The sequence below is a fragment of the Dothidotthia symphoricarpi genome (genome assembly GCF_010015815.1).
Source record: "Dothidotthia symphoricarpi CBS 119687 unplaced genomic scaffold P153scaffold_20, whole genome shotgun sequence".
Taxonomy (NCBI): domain Eukaryota; kingdom Fungi; phylum Ascomycota; class Dothideomycetes; order Pleosporales; family Dothidotthiaceae; genus Dothidotthia; species Dothidotthia symphoricarpi.
Genome location: NW_022985027.1, coordinates 248,203 through 262,049, shown reverse-complemented (window position 1 = coordinate 262,049; position 13,847 = coordinate 248,203). Strand labels below are relative to the sequence as shown.

At 48.4% G+C, this 13,847-nt stretch overlaps 7 protein-coding genes across 7 annotated transcripts; 4 read left to right on the top strand and 3 right to left on the bottom strand.

The window, feature by feature from the left end:
• Positions 1 to 721: 721 nt before the first annotated feature.
• On the bottom strand, positions 722 to 1,222 carry P153DRAFT_299997 (uncharacterized protein; the record flags this gene model as incomplete). Its single annotated transcript, XM_033664308.1, has 1 exon — positions 722 to 1,222. The coding sequence occupies one exon, from the start codon at positions 1,220 to 1,222 to the stop codon at positions 722 to 724; it is 501 nt and encodes a 166-aa protein (XP_033519739.1).
• Positions 1,223 to 1,641: 419 nt separating this feature from the next.
• P153DRAFT_378815 (carbonic anhydrase) lies at positions 1,642 to 2,559 on the bottom strand (the record flags this gene model as incomplete). The annotated part of the gene is made up of 3 exons (XM_033669829.1): positions 1,642 to 2,161; positions 2,211 to 2,365; positions 2,413 to 2,559. The coding sequence occupies 3 exons, from the start codon at positions 2,557 to 2,559 to the stop codon at positions 1,642 to 1,644; spliced, it is 822 nt and encodes a 273-aa protein (XP_033519738.1).
• A 327-nt stretch (positions 2,560 to 2,886) lies between these two features.
• On the bottom strand, positions 2,887 to 3,901 carry P153DRAFT_111621 (uncharacterized protein). Its single transcript, XM_033661908.1, has one exon. It carries the CDS (start codon positions 3,735 to 3,737, stop codon positions 3,114 to 3,116), a length of 624 nt encoding a protein of 207 aa, XP_033519737.1. The 5' UTR covers positions 3,738 to 3,901; the 3' UTR covers positions 2,887 to 3,113.
• A 56-nt stretch (positions 3,902 to 3,957) lies between these two features.
• On the top strand, positions 3,958 to 5,506 carry P153DRAFT_425771 (carbon-nitrogen hydrolase). Its single transcript, XM_033672566.1, has 2 exons — positions 3,958 to 4,229; positions 4,299 to 5,506. The coding sequence occupies exons 1-2, from the start codon at positions 4,065 to 4,067 to the stop codon at positions 5,166 to 5,168; spliced, it is 1,035 nt and encodes a 344-aa protein (XP_033519736.1). The 5' UTR covers positions 3,958 to 4,064; the 3' UTR covers positions 5,169 to 5,506.
• An 883-nt stretch (positions 5,507 to 6,389) lies between these two features.
• Positions 6,390 to 7,322, top strand: P153DRAFT_400173 (polysaccharide lyase family 3 protein; the record flags this gene model as incomplete). Its single annotated transcript, XM_033671793.1, has 3 exons — positions 6,390 to 6,714; positions 6,771 to 6,794; positions 6,846 to 7,322. The coding sequence occupies 3 exons, from the start codon at positions 6,390 to 6,392 to the stop codon at positions 7,217 to 7,219; spliced, it is 723 nt and encodes a 240-aa protein (XP_033519735.1). The 3' UTR covers positions 7,220 to 7,322.
• A 2,183-nt stretch (positions 7,323 to 9,505) lies between these two features.
• P153DRAFT_360337 (glycoside hydrolase family 5 protein) lies at positions 9,506 to 10,965 on the top strand (the record flags this gene model as incomplete). The annotated part of the gene is made up of 2 exons (XM_033666913.1): positions 9,506 to 9,728; positions 9,785 to 10,965. The coding sequence occupies 2 exons, from the start codon at positions 9,506 to 9,508 to the stop codon at positions 10,963 to 10,965; spliced, it is 1,404 nt and encodes a 467-aa protein (XP_033519734.1).
• A 1,481-nt stretch (positions 10,966 to 12,446) lies between these two features.
• P153DRAFT_425768 (carbohydrate esterase family 5 protein) lies at positions 12,447 to 13,171 on the top strand (the record flags this gene model as incomplete). The annotated part of the gene is made up of 3 exons (XM_033672565.1): positions 12,447 to 12,502; positions 12,545 to 12,740; positions 12,793 to 13,171. 3 exons carry the CDS (start codon positions 12,447 to 12,449, stop codon positions 13,156 to 13,158), a joined length of 618 nt encoding a protein of 205 aa, XP_033519733.1. The 3' UTR covers positions 13,159 to 13,171.
• Positions 13,172 to 13,847: the final 676 nt, after the last annotated feature.

The following is a 13,847-nucleotide window of genomic DNA, read 5'->3' as shown; positions in this document are numbered from 1 at the left end:
TTGACGCAGAGTAGTTTTTATGTTCAGCCAAATGTGACCAAGTCTTGGTGAGGATCTAGCGTTTGGCGGTGCCAGTTCTTGTTCCTTCCGCGTGCACGCTTTCCATCAAGTGTAGAATGCAGAACCAAACTGCAGCGAAATCTTGAAACAACCTGAACACGACATGTAAAGTAAGGCCTAAATGTATGTGCCTCTATCGTTGCATGTACACACCTGCCTACTTTATCTGTGTTCTTTAATCGTGCAGCTTTGCTGCTTAACCGTCCAGGTACGAGTGCGACCTAATCGAGAGTCACGAAAGGTAATTTAGTATATCCAACAGGGAGTCTTCCATTAACTTTTCCTTGCGATCTGCCCTTTCTCAAGTTCTGCCATTGATTGTTCGAGTTACAGGTCCGTCCTTGACAACAAAGATCAGATAGGTGAGCTAAAGAAGACGCTGTATGTTCATTCAGCTTACAGTTCGACAACGATGCGCGGAAAGCTGGTTGTGGTGGAGGTAGATCTGATGGGGCAGTGGCTCGCCCTTCTACAAGAGTTAGCACATATTCTTTCATAATAAACAAGCAGCTGCTTACAGTTCGTAGACGTCGGAGCCGGTAACGGAGGTGGAATTTGTTGACGTGGATCTTGCACGCCATCTGATTGTGTGAGCGGTTCAAAAACACTAACCTCAGGCTGCTCCCGCTGTTCAACCTAAAGATAGAATGAGAAAAGTAACTTACGTAGATAATGACAAGTAGTGTACCTTCTTAAGCCCCAAATCTGTCTCTAAGTTTGTCTCCGAATCGAGATCACCCACCACTGCCTGTGCGCCAGTGACTGCGTCGTGGAGGTCATCCAAAAGTCTATGCATGGCGTCCTCGAAATCATAACTCTCCGGTTTCTCTGCCTTGAGCGCGTCATATACCTCAACAATCGATTCGTATATCTCGGCCATAACCTCATCAGTTGTGTTGTTCACGCCAACAGGATGCCAGCACCTTACCAGGCACCATAATGCCTCTGCTTCAGTAAGATACTCTTTCGCTTGGTGCAAGTCAGTACATGTCGAGCCAAGCATCACAAGTGCCTTCATACGATGGTATCGTGATTTGGCGGGGTCGTCAACGAGTTCGCGAGTTTTGGCGGCGCATTCGTCCAGCCGGTCAGCACGGTACAAGTCGTTCGCTTTATTGAAGGCTTCTGTGAACTGCCGATCGATACTGTTTTCGTTCACCATTTTCTCTCGTTACAGCCGAGTAATGTGGTTGAAGGTAGAGGAATGGGAATGGCAGACGCGGGTGAAACTACACGATGTGACGCGATGTGTCGTTTCTGTGCTACACAAATTGCTGATTCCTCATTCACAGGCCTACCGATTTGTGCAGTGGGTGACCGTCGTGGAGAGACAAGGTGTTTTTCTTTTTGCAAAATCTGCCAGGTGACTGAATAGAGGACTGGAGGACACAAACAAGAAAAGGGGAAGCAAGTGAAAGAGAATAGTCTATTGAAAAATGTCATGATCTTTTCTAAACCGAGAATGCCTGGATATGCACATCAAATTACGTGAAACAGGTAAATATACATACAACACAAGACATACAACCTTCTATATCTCACAACGTTCATCGTCACCAATACTGCTACCCATGTTTTGGATCACTCGTTGATCCGATGCTGCCACACCTGCTGCTCAGCTCTTGCAGAGTATGTGCTCGCGCCCAAGATAGCCTGCATCTGCTCAACACCGGTGAACAAGATCTGGCGCGCAACAAACCACCGTATGCCCTCGTGACATGGCGGGCTCGTCAGGCTACCTGCGTATGTCCAGAACTCATTGAAATGCATGACGCCTTCCAGGGCCAAATCCAGATTCAAGGTTAGAGGCTCACGTGTAGTTGTCTCGTTGAACCCGATCATAGGTGGCAGTTGATCGAAGAATGTCGAGTTGAAGTTACCAGGATCGAGGCGGAAGGCGAGCACCGCAGCTTCGTGGCCAGACGCGTCGACATGGACGAAGTGTAGTTCGGCCTTGCTACGGGTTCCACCAACAGAGTGATCTGCGGGGGCATGGATATGCCATCCTTTCAGGTACAGCGTCTTGTTGTCGTATATGAAACTCGGGTGCTTAGTCCAATCGCCGTCATGCGCAATTGTAAACGCCGGACCATATCCCCAGCTTGATCACAATTAGAACGTTGTTAAAACATGCCGAGAAGGGAACATACTTGTAGAAGTTGCCGGCTGTTGCGTTGCCGTAGTTGAATTTGGGGACGTGGTTGAGGGACAAGCCATTGCTGAGGGACAGCGCGATGGGCGATTGCTGGGTTCCAGTCTGACAGAGGTGGTATTCCGGACTGAGCTTTCCCCAGTTATAACTGGCCTGGTAAGATTAGTCATGTGTCTTTGTTGCGTTTGTCTCTGTTCTACCTCGTAAGCCCATATGGCTGTAGTATTATTGGGGTTCTGTGCATTGTTCTGACGCCCGACGAGGTGGGATCGTTCGTTATTCTCGTGTTGCGGACATCCGAACACGGATGGCAGGAGGGAAACGAAAAGCAGCGACGGAATAAGCATGGTGATGTAAGTTTCGATGATATTCGACGTGTAGTACGTGTTACAGATGAAGGAGCCTCAAGGAAAATCGTTGATGACAACCACAAGTCTATCGAGTGAGGGCCTTATAAACTTATGAAATAAACTCAGCCCCTTCCAGCGCCTACTACTCATGTCATTCTAAAATCATAACGACTTCGCCAAGTAGGCATTGTGATTGCTGCCAATACGACTACTACCGCGCCAAGATCGGTACGCTCACCCAAGTTATGCGCAGCCACTTCCGCGCGTCATTGGCTCCCCTTAGAGATGACTTGAAAGGCGTAAAGATCGTGCGCGGAGTCGGGCCTTGTGGACATGTAGATGTTTCTTGGGAGACGCCAGCGATGAGCCCCTTGGGATGACGCGGATTGCACCAGACTGAGGACGGCGAATCGGACTGGGTAACGGCCTTGGCAGGAGACGTTCAGGCGCGTGGCTAAATGTTTCACTCGGAGCGGAACTTGGCGTGAAGAAAAAACGGCAGACCTCGCAGACATAGTCCAGACACCTGCAAGAAGCCTTGACTACTAGCGCTACAAAGAACGCGCCTTTAGGATGGTACAGGGTTGAAGTTGGCTCTTGGGCGCGCGTGGCATGCGGGGCCACGAGCATGCGGAGGGCTTAGTGGAGATTGGACAAGAGGAAAAGTCCCGAACGGCGTCGATCATCATGATAGAATCCCAGACCTCAGACGTCGATAGCGAGCAGTCGGCAAGCGAACGGACACAATGAGTTCTTGCCGATGGCGTGCAAGTACCTCGGGTTGTGCTTTGCTTTCCCACCACGTCAACGACGATGCGTAGTGCGGCGACTTGGTTTTGACATGGAACGTTGCCCAGTGAGCGATGGCTATGACATTGCTTGGAAAAGCGTCTTGGGAAACGGTCTGGACGTCTTAGTCCATCGTACGCTAGAGTGTCTCCCGTGGACGACAAGGCTAGCTGCTGTAAGTTGTAGAAGCCGGTTTGCAAGTGCGGACCTAGTTTGCATGTCAATACTTCTTGGCCGTTACCAATACCTAATGTCAGGGGATCTAGACAGGTCCTGAAGAGCGTGATCAATGCAAAAAGTGGGAGTTGCTGGACTAAAAGTGCGGAGAAGCGGGAGGCGCTATTGAAAAATCGGTGCCGGTTAAAAAGGAACCAGGGACAGGTCATAGAAATGCCTGTTAAATACCTTCAGCCAACATCGACTCATGAAAGCGTTTTGGAGGATGAAATCTAAGAACGTTGTGAATAACAAACTGGAGTTCGCAATCGTCATAAAGCCTCGATATCTTACCGGGGTGCAGCTGAGATTATGCACCAGCTGATCAGTCACGTTCTCGGAAGCTCAAGAGTGGGACTCTCATCGTCGCATGTGGTGTAGCGACATGAAGTCACTCCCCACAATCCGTTCGTCTTTTGATTTCCTTCTCTCTGACATTAAATCGGTACCACCTTTGTTTTTCTTATTACATAACTCACTCACCGGGTCATCATACGATGGCGGCTAAACAAACCAAGTTTAAGGTGGCCGCCGTCCATGCTGCGCCAGTGTTCATGAACAAAGGCGCGACGATCAAGAAGACGATCAGTCTTATCGAGCAGGCTGCCGATCAAGAAATCAAGTTGCTGGTGTTTCCTGAAACATTCATCCCTGGCTATCCGGTATGCCGACTCGATTACCAGATTGCGGCTGCGTTGTCCGATGACCACCAGTGCTGATGATGTTCACAGTACTGGGCCGAGTGTTACCCTCCACTGAAGCAGGTCGGTTCATTGGCCAAATACGCTGAGGAAAGTGTCGTGGTAGAGCCTAATGGCGAAGATGTCAGTGCCATCCAAGAAGTGTGCCGACGGACGGGTGTAGCTATCAACCTGGGTATTTCCGAGCGTGTCGCGAACGGACACACACTGTTTAACTCACAAGTTATTATCGATAGCGATGGTACCATTCTAGGTGTCCATCGTAAACTCCAGCCCACTTATGCCGAGCGATACATCTGGGCTCAGGGTAACGGAAGTTCATTGCGTAACTGGCCTTTGTCTTTGGGTTATAATTTGGGGGGTCTGGCATGCTGGGAACATACCATGAACGGTGCTCGACAGGCGTTGATCATGCAAAACCAACACATTCATGCGGGCGCATGGCCAGCGCTCTCAACGATGGCTGGGTTCGAGGCAGTAGCTGACGCGCAGATCGAGGCCTTGATGAAGACGCACGCTCTGACTGCGCAAGTCTTCGTTATCACCGCATCCAACTACGTTGATGAGACGTGTCTTAGCTGGATGGAGGGGAATCTCGGGAAACAGGACCTTGTTAAAGCTGGTGGAGGCTGGTCGTCGATACTGCATCCCTTTTGCGCCTTCATCGCCGGTCCGCATACTGGTGCTGAAGAGAAGTTGGTGCAGGGCGAGATAGACTTTTCACAGCTTGGTGCTGTGAAAGTCTGGATTGATGCCGCAGGACACTATCAGCGACCAGAGATTCTGCAATTTGGGTTCGACTCGCAGCCTTATTGGGCGGACGAAAAACTGGATCGCTTCAAGGTCCGTGTGAATGACAAGCAGCCGAAGGACGAGGTGGGTGAGCACGCGCAATCATAGTGGTATCAGATATAGTCATCTCAAGTATGGGGAGAGTAGGATTGATCCCGAAGCAACCCAATCCCTCGCTCTCGCCTCTGGTGTCGCTGGCGCCGATGTGTAAGTTCTCTTCTCAGCAGACTCACACACGGAAAATAGTAGAGACTCCAAAGCCAACACGCTGGGGCGGCTCTTCTGCAATGGGACGAGCAATCTAACCCACGTACAACAGCATATATTCGATAAGATGTTCGAAATGGACAGGTCGTAGCCCACTTAATTCATTCCACTTTCAGTCCGTCAACTTCGTGATAGCAGGTAAACACTTCTGCTTTACGATCCCTAGAACACATTCATGTATTCTCAGTCGACTGTAAAAGCTGGAAAGCAACTGTGTTTTTTAAGGAATGCTCCTGCCACTAAACTAGAGAAGGAAATGCTAACACTTGTACACGTCTATCCACACAAGTTTTGAAATTCAGACACGTAGGCGAGTCAGATATAAAGGCAAGTCAGGCGATTTTGCTAAGACCTTACTCAAACTCAAACTTCACCGCTATTCATACTATGCTTGTATAGTTGATTGGTTGCCTAGTCTTTCCCAGATAAAGTATCATTTCAGTATCTTCGAATCACATCTCTGCATAGAGTTATTTGATTAGATCGGCAGGACTGTGTTGAAAAGGCTTAACGTGGAGATGAGAAACAAGCCAATACTACTCTCGATACTTGCATAAACGGTAACTCGCAAGCCCAGAATGGGAATCTTAGAAACTATCTCACCGTAAAGCACCAGTACTCCACCAATCGGCAACATGCATCCTACACCCTCGATAGCGTGGACCCACTTTTAGACCAACGAGAAGAACCATTGTCATGACCGTCTCGAATATAGTTCTTGGCGAGGAGGTGTTACACCTGATGTGGAAATGTATCTGTAAGCCAAGAGTCTTCCAAGAACGCCTTGTACTTCCGGACGCTGTAAGCTTTTCTTCCACCAAGCGATTTTTATTCTCCGAACTATGAAGTAGATGAAGGGATCTATACGTATGGCAGTAGGCGTTTATGGGTAGAACAACTTGAGGAGAACTGGAACGACCATAATCATAGAGTATAGGTCCAGAGGGGTATAAGTAACAGGAGGAGTGCTGTTCGTATTTCAATACAACAGCACATCTAACTCTCTCATCTACAATTCAACCACGACTCTTCCCGTTCAAGACATCAAAAGCCCGTATCAAAATGCGTTTCGAGCATGCTCTTATTGGCGCGGCCTTGTCCAGCCTTGGCGCTAGTCAGACCTTGAACATCCCGACTAGGGTTGGATCGATTGTGTCTCTTGCATCTCCCAGCGTCATCTCTGGTTCGAAAGACATGGGAAATAAGGAATACGACCGTGGCCGTGCCTGCAACACAGATGATGACACCGGTAGCGACAATGCCGTCTTCATTCTCGAGGACGGCGCAACTTTGAGCAATGTCATCATTGGAATCAATCAGCTGGAGGGAGTCCACTGCAAGGCTTCGTGTACTCTAAAAAACGTATGGTTCCGCGATGTCTGCGAAGGTGAGTAACTGAAGAACCATGGTGTTGAGGTTTGCAGCTGACGAATGGTGACATAGATGCTATTTCGGCTCTGGGCACAGGTAATACTCCCGACATTTGGTTATAATCATGAGACAATCTAACCAAGCTAGGTTCGGTATTGATTGACGGTGGAGGTGCACAGGAAGCTAAGGACAAGGTCGTCCAACACAATGGCCGCGGTACAGTCACGATCAAGAACTATACTGTCGTCAACGCGGGCAAGCTCTACCGCGGCTGCGGTGACTGCACCAACAACGGCGGACCTCGCAACGTTGTTATCCAGAACGTCAAAGCCAAGGGCGTCTCCAACCTGGTTGGAATTAATTCGAACTACGGAGATACAGCTAATATCTCTGGAAGTTGCGGATCCAGCGTGTCGAAGGTCTGCCAGGAGTTCAAGGGTGTCGAGAAGGGAAATGGCGACAGCACCAAGGTTTCCACGACCGCGAACTGCAAGGGACAGACGACCTTGTCGGCCTGCTAAGTATTTCGAAATAAGTGCAATAGTCAGGGATTGATGTGTCTTAGTTAGTTGACTGACCCGCATAGTCAGTCATTGAATGAAATGTCTTTTGATAAAAAGGCTCTAGATCTATTTACGTTAATCTTTTTGAATGAGTATAACAATAACCTAAGCTCCCAAGCCCTAATAACATGACATCGTTCCCAGTCAATATACCTTACTGTATCCTTACGAGTAGAAGCCTTATCCCATATACCATACATACTATTTCTTCAACCTTTCACACTAAAGCTCAGTAATACATACAAGTGGCCGTATCTATCAAGAAACATCGTTACTATCAGAATAGTATCGGTCAAGAGATCCCCGAGCCTAGTCTTAGTTCTATGATTGTAACATGTGATTCTGCATGCGTATTATTTCCAGGAATGGATATATACACTAGCCAAGAGGAGAGTAACAGAGCAGCATACCTTGCAGCTATATTCCAAGCACTTCCCTTATTTGAACTACCATGGTGATTGTAACAAAGTGTATGTCATCTTGGAGTTCAAGACAGAAAAGCAAAAGCTATTTGCTGTTATTCTTAAAGAGTTGCTAGAAGTTTGTTTCAAAACTGATTAGCTCGTCAAGCTGGTGCTTTGGGCATCTGGGATGGGGGGCGAGAAGACCAGGGAGTCTATCAAGATGTGCATAGATCTTGGTGTGGACGTAGAAAGTTCCAATCAACGCGAGTGTACGTTAGGCTTTTCTATTATTGGGGCGACAAGGAGTTCTCGGACGGTGTGTTTCCTCAACCTTTTTTGATGGCAGGTAGTCTCATTCAATGGAATATTGGATCCAAAGTAGTATCCTCAGTATACTCAGTAGGCCACATGAATTGAGTCAGGGTACTGGCTGTTGGAAAACGTATGGACTGAATATGACTTTGATTTTCCTCTTGTAAGCCCATTTGTTCCTGCTTTGTGAGAGCATGAAAAGGTACAGCGTAATATGTCGATTGCTGAAATAGGACGCTTTGATGTTGACGTAACGCTGCTTTAATGAAGCCGATATAGAACCGTGGATTTATAAAGATTTTGCCGCGAATATTGCCTTGGCACGGCAGTAAAGGGCCGACCATGTTTAATGTTCTACCTGTGCCTCTAGCAGAAAAGCAGTTTGTATGAAGATATTTCGGAGCCTTGGCGACTACAGCATTCTCAGGGGAAAGTTCGTCTTCGGTCCTTCCAGAACTTGTCAATCACCGTGTATCTTGGACCGAGAAATATCAGGACTATTCACGCCAAGGATCAAGTAGACGACATATATAATGGCTGTTGTTACTCTCTTGTCGTTTTACTCACCAATCCATCCACTACCCTTTCTTCAACAACACACTTTCCAATCTTGCCTCTCAAACATCCAAACGTCGAATCCATCCATTATGCAGCTCAGCATTGTTGCTCTCTTCTCTCTCATGGCCGTAGCCATTGCAGCGCCGGCACCGGCACCCGTGCCTCAACAATCAGCCCCAACTTGTGGCAGTAACAACGACTGCAGGAGCTTCTGTGCTCCATGCAGAAACCCGTTTTGCGGACCTTCAGTTTTTGGGTACGTCGTTCCATTTCCTCAAAAAGACTATTAGAGTCGTGTAGATGAGAACAAGGGCCAGAGTACTAACCGGACTACAGAGACAACCGCTGCGAATGCGGCGGATGCTGAAACTCGAGAACAAATGGGGTCATGGATGCGTAGTCACTCTGTGAACGAAGGTGGAAAGTGGCCAGGATGGGAGATGTCGTTACTGCAGCTCGAAATTAGATAGTCTAGTCTAGGACACCATGGGCTGTATAGAAAATCTGTAACTGAAATGGAAATACTGTAGTCAGCTTGGCTCACGTCATGTGTACATTGTGGTCATATACATCGTATTGCCGAAACACCAGACGATGAACGAGTTGGGCATCTGTGGGGTCAATCGGCAATCTGAACTTCTAATCCGCAAAGGGTAAAGCATCCACCCCTGTCATGCATCTCAAAAAGGTCTAGCGCGCCGTTCTCCGAAAATACTGGGGTGCGGAACCTCGTAGCGTTCCCCACACTACATGGACGCAATGTCGATTGTTACCAGAACCAGTGCTGCTCGGACAGCAATCATCCGATGTTCCGGCAGTTTGTGATCATGATCAACAGCTCGCTGCCTCAGTCGAGGAAGGATGCTTTCAAGCCGTTGAAGTCCGCATGGGTGCTTGACAAGCTTTAAAAGGTTGGTACCTCGCCCGGTTCTTTGCTCAGCATCCGAAGTATCCACACTTTGTTTTCGACATGCTAGGACCAAAGATCTTGCTGACTTCGGCTATTGCAGGCGCCGCCGTATCGGCCGCATATGTGCCAGAATCTGCAAGTGACTCTCACTTTCGATACAACCTGCGCAGGCAAGCCGACAACGGGACCTCCTTCAATGGCCCATACAGCACGCGCGGGAGGGATATAATTGATGGCCGAGGCGAGAAGGTTACTTGGGCAGGTGTCAATTGGCCCATGAGTGGTATGTCATGCGTAACAATAGTCAATATCTGCATTTGGACTTACTGTCGCGAGCAGGTGAAACAATGATCCCCGAGGGTCTGGAATGGGCATCTGCAGAAGATATCCTCGACGACATTGCAGGCGTCGGGTTCAATTATATTCGCATGGGGTACGCCATTGAGATGATTGATCAAGTTTACGACAGGAATGGAATAGACGTACCTCTTGAGGTCGCCATGATTAACGCCCTTGGATATGTGAATGGCACCAAAGTTACAAACGAAATCATCGAGAAGAATCCCGGTTGGACCACTCAAACCACACGGTTCGAAATCTGGTCGGACATCGCCCGCATTGCTGCTACCAAAGGTGTTTTCATCACCCCAGACGTTCATGTTGGCAAATCTCAGTGGTGTTGTTCGCATATCGATGGAAATTCCTGGTTCGATGACCTAAATTTCAATGCGTCAGATTGGCGCCGTGGCCTCGCCTATGTTGCAAACTGGGCGAAGGATCACCCAAACATCGTTAGCATGTCTCTCCGCAATGAACTCCGCGAGTCCTGGAACATCACAGATCTATATTACAACTGGCAGACGCTCGTCGGAAACATGACCGCTGGCGCTGACGCGATCCACGCAGCTAATCCTGACATGCTGATCATCTGGTCTGGTATGCAATACGGTCAAGACCTTTCTGCTTTGACGAGCGGGAAGAACATCCTCACCGCCCCGTGTTACAAATGCACTGCAATTCGCGACGCTCATCGACGCGAGCCGGAGTACTTCAGTCTCGAAGATCACGCGTGGGCCGACAAAATCGTCTGGGAGATCCACCTGTACAGCATGAGTGAGGATCTTGACACTGGTACATGCGATATCGTCAAAGCAAACTTCTACCGCAACGGGTTTAATGCTCTGGGTATAGATGCACCGCCAGCATGCAATGTTACGAATGATTGTCCCAAGGCGGTACGCGAGACGCCTGTTATCATCAGCGAGTTTGGGAGTGCACAGGATGAAACGCTGTTCAACAACACACTGCAGAACTGCTTGAGGGAATACACTATCGATAATGATGTCAGCTGGATGATGTGGTCGATCGCTGGCTCATACAGAATCAGGTCAGGTGTGCAAGGGTTCCCCGATACTTGGGGTATGACGAACTACGATTGGACTGGATGGAACTATGAGAAGGGGATTCAAGAGTTCTGGAAGCCATGGGTACAGGCAATGAATGTTACCAAGATCAATTGAAGAGAGTTAGAGGTTTGAAAGTGAAAGATGACTGTCTTGGAGACTCGTACGTCTGCATGATGTAAGTGCTTTCTGACTGTCCTCAAGGCTATTCATCGATGGTTAGCTGATATTGTTGTAATGACACGTTGATGCACCGATTAATCATGGGGACAGGCTAATCAATGCAGGCAGAACATTGCGTTCGAACGAGTCAGACTAGCGTTGTAAGAAGTTGCCTCCTTGATGAATTAAAGTTTTGCTGCAACACCTACTGCACATATTTTCGGTCCAAGTCGGCATCTTGCCCTAGATGGGAGGCTAGGGTCCTAACTAGTCCTCTACTCCATCTTCCAAAAGCCACTGTCTCACTCCTCAGTTTTTGGCCAAGCCGCAGCCTTCCCACTTCTGGAAATAACTCGACCATACAAACTAGCGGGACCTGATACATCTTTCCCCGAACTTCCCCGTCCGCTAAGAAAGTCGGCAGTTTACCGAGCCATGAACGAACATCACTCGTCAAAAGTTTTGTGTAAAATCTCATGTCAACCACACCGAAGCGCTGGAAGTTTAGAGAAGGTAAATTTCCAGATAGTGACAGGCTTGACCGCTATGAACTCTAAGCATCGAGTTGACTTCTGGCCAATCTAAAGATATCCGTTCAAAGACGCTATGGTGGTGATTACTGGACAAGCTAAGTATAAGCACGCCAAGGCAAGAACTTTAAATCGTAGTGGAGCGGGGTCTTGGCCGTTGGAATCCTCCATTGTAAATCAAGTTAAGATTGTTACTGCCATCAGGTCCTGCCAACCTTGTATAAACGTGATGGCGGCGAGAAAGGGGCGTTCAGAGCAGAAGACAATGTTAACCTCGGATTGTTTGCAGAAGTTGCTAAGGGGTTCCACATTGTAGTCTATCAAGATGTCTTGAAACGCACTACTCGTCTGCGTTTGTGGTTGCCACATCGTCGCCATGAACCCGGCAACCCATGACAACGTACAAAGGCAACGCGAACTCCACAATTAGGAATCGGAGGACATCATGAACGATGATCGCCAAGCTTCCGGCACATCTCCCCGCCCCTGAGACTGATCTCTGAGGTCTAGACATGGACCCACTTGGACCGTGCATGTGAACAGGGAGTTAGTGAGGGTTACAGGAAGAACCACTTCTATGATTCCCTTGTACTACACCTTTTAATACAGGGAAACTGTTTTCGAAGGGACCAATACTATCCTACTTCGAAACTCACTTAGTCTCATTTTTGCGCCACCGAATCCTCTCGTTGGAAAGTTTGCCGAGGAGCAGACGAGACTGCCAGATATAAATATCCAAAGGCACATCGCCAACATGGAGATATCTTCATCGCATTCTGTCTTTCATCTTCTACCTTCACTCGCTCTCTTCGACTCTCGCTGTGCTGTACACTCATACTTACGTTTCCGATTATCCTTTCGCCATCCAACATCTAGGCTTTCACTTTCAAAGTCAACACTTGCAAGATGAAGTACACCACTGGAATCATTGTTGCCCTGGCCGGCCTGAGTAACGCTCTTCCGTATGCCCAAACCACTGGCACCAGCTGCACTGCCCAGGGTAGCGGAGGAGGAACCACCGAGAACGGCGTGACAAACAACAACTGCTGCACCGATATCACCGTCATCTTCGCCCGTGGAACTGGAGAGCAGGGTAACGTGGGATACGTCGCTGGTCCACCCATGTTCAAGTCCTTGAGGACGAAGCTGGGCGCTAGCAGGGTCACCATTCAGGGTGTCGATTACCCGGCCTCTTCTGCAGTGAGTAACATCCTTGCACAGTCACCAGAGAGGTATGCTAACAACGCATTAGGGAAACTCCAACCAGGGCGCAGATGGTGGTCCCAAGATGGCACAGCTTGTCGCAACTGCTCTTAAGCAGTGCCCCAAGACTAAGGTCGTTGTTTCTGGCTACAGTCAGGGCGGCATGGTGGTTCACAATGCTTTCAAGAACGGTCTCTCCGCGTCTCAAGTTGTCGGTGCCGTGCTGTTCGGCGACCCAATGAAGACTCAGGCTGTTGGCAGTCTTCCATCCAGCAAAGTTAAGCAATTCTGTGGTACCAGCGATCAGGTCTGCGGTGGAGGTGGTGATGGCGGCGCCACTGGAGGCCACACCGACTACGGCAAGGTTGCTGATGCGGCGGCAGCGTTTGCTATTCAGGTCGCTGGTCTTGCCTAAGCGCAACGTCGGTACTACCACTTGGTCGGAAATGTTGTCATGTTTTTTGTGGCCGTATTATCCGAACAAGGGGTCTGGAGGAAGATAAATTACGAAGAAACAAGGCTCTGTAGATGAAGTTTACTTCTATTTTACTTGTATGTACTTAACGAATCGATCACACGCTTGCAGCACCATCAAATATAATACATATTTTCGCTTCCCACACTTTTTGGTCAGTGGCTTCGTGATTTCCAATGCCACCGCAATACCCTCCAAACTTCACTTAACGATCTAGGTAGTGATCTTGGCCGTACTGTTCCACTTGGTCCTTATATTTCTGGAAACTTCTGTCCACTCTTCTAAGCATGCACTGAAGTCTGACCACTAACATCAATCAAAACTGGCCGTGTTTACAACAATAAAAGTAGCAGATTCGCATTATCGTGAAGATACATTATGCATGGCCTTACGGGTACAAACATAGTAACCCGGATATTTTAGGCTAGGAAATCATCAATCGGAGGAATACTTTTGGTAATTTTCTCTCCAGGGTATATTTCAGATTACTGGCAGATGGCATCGAAGAACCACATGTCTGTTGAGGCCTTCTCGAGGGCTTTGGCATGACTCCTAATCACTAAGGACCTTCCAGAATTGCAACGTTTAGCGCATACTTTTGCTTTGCCGACGTTTATGAACTATGAGCC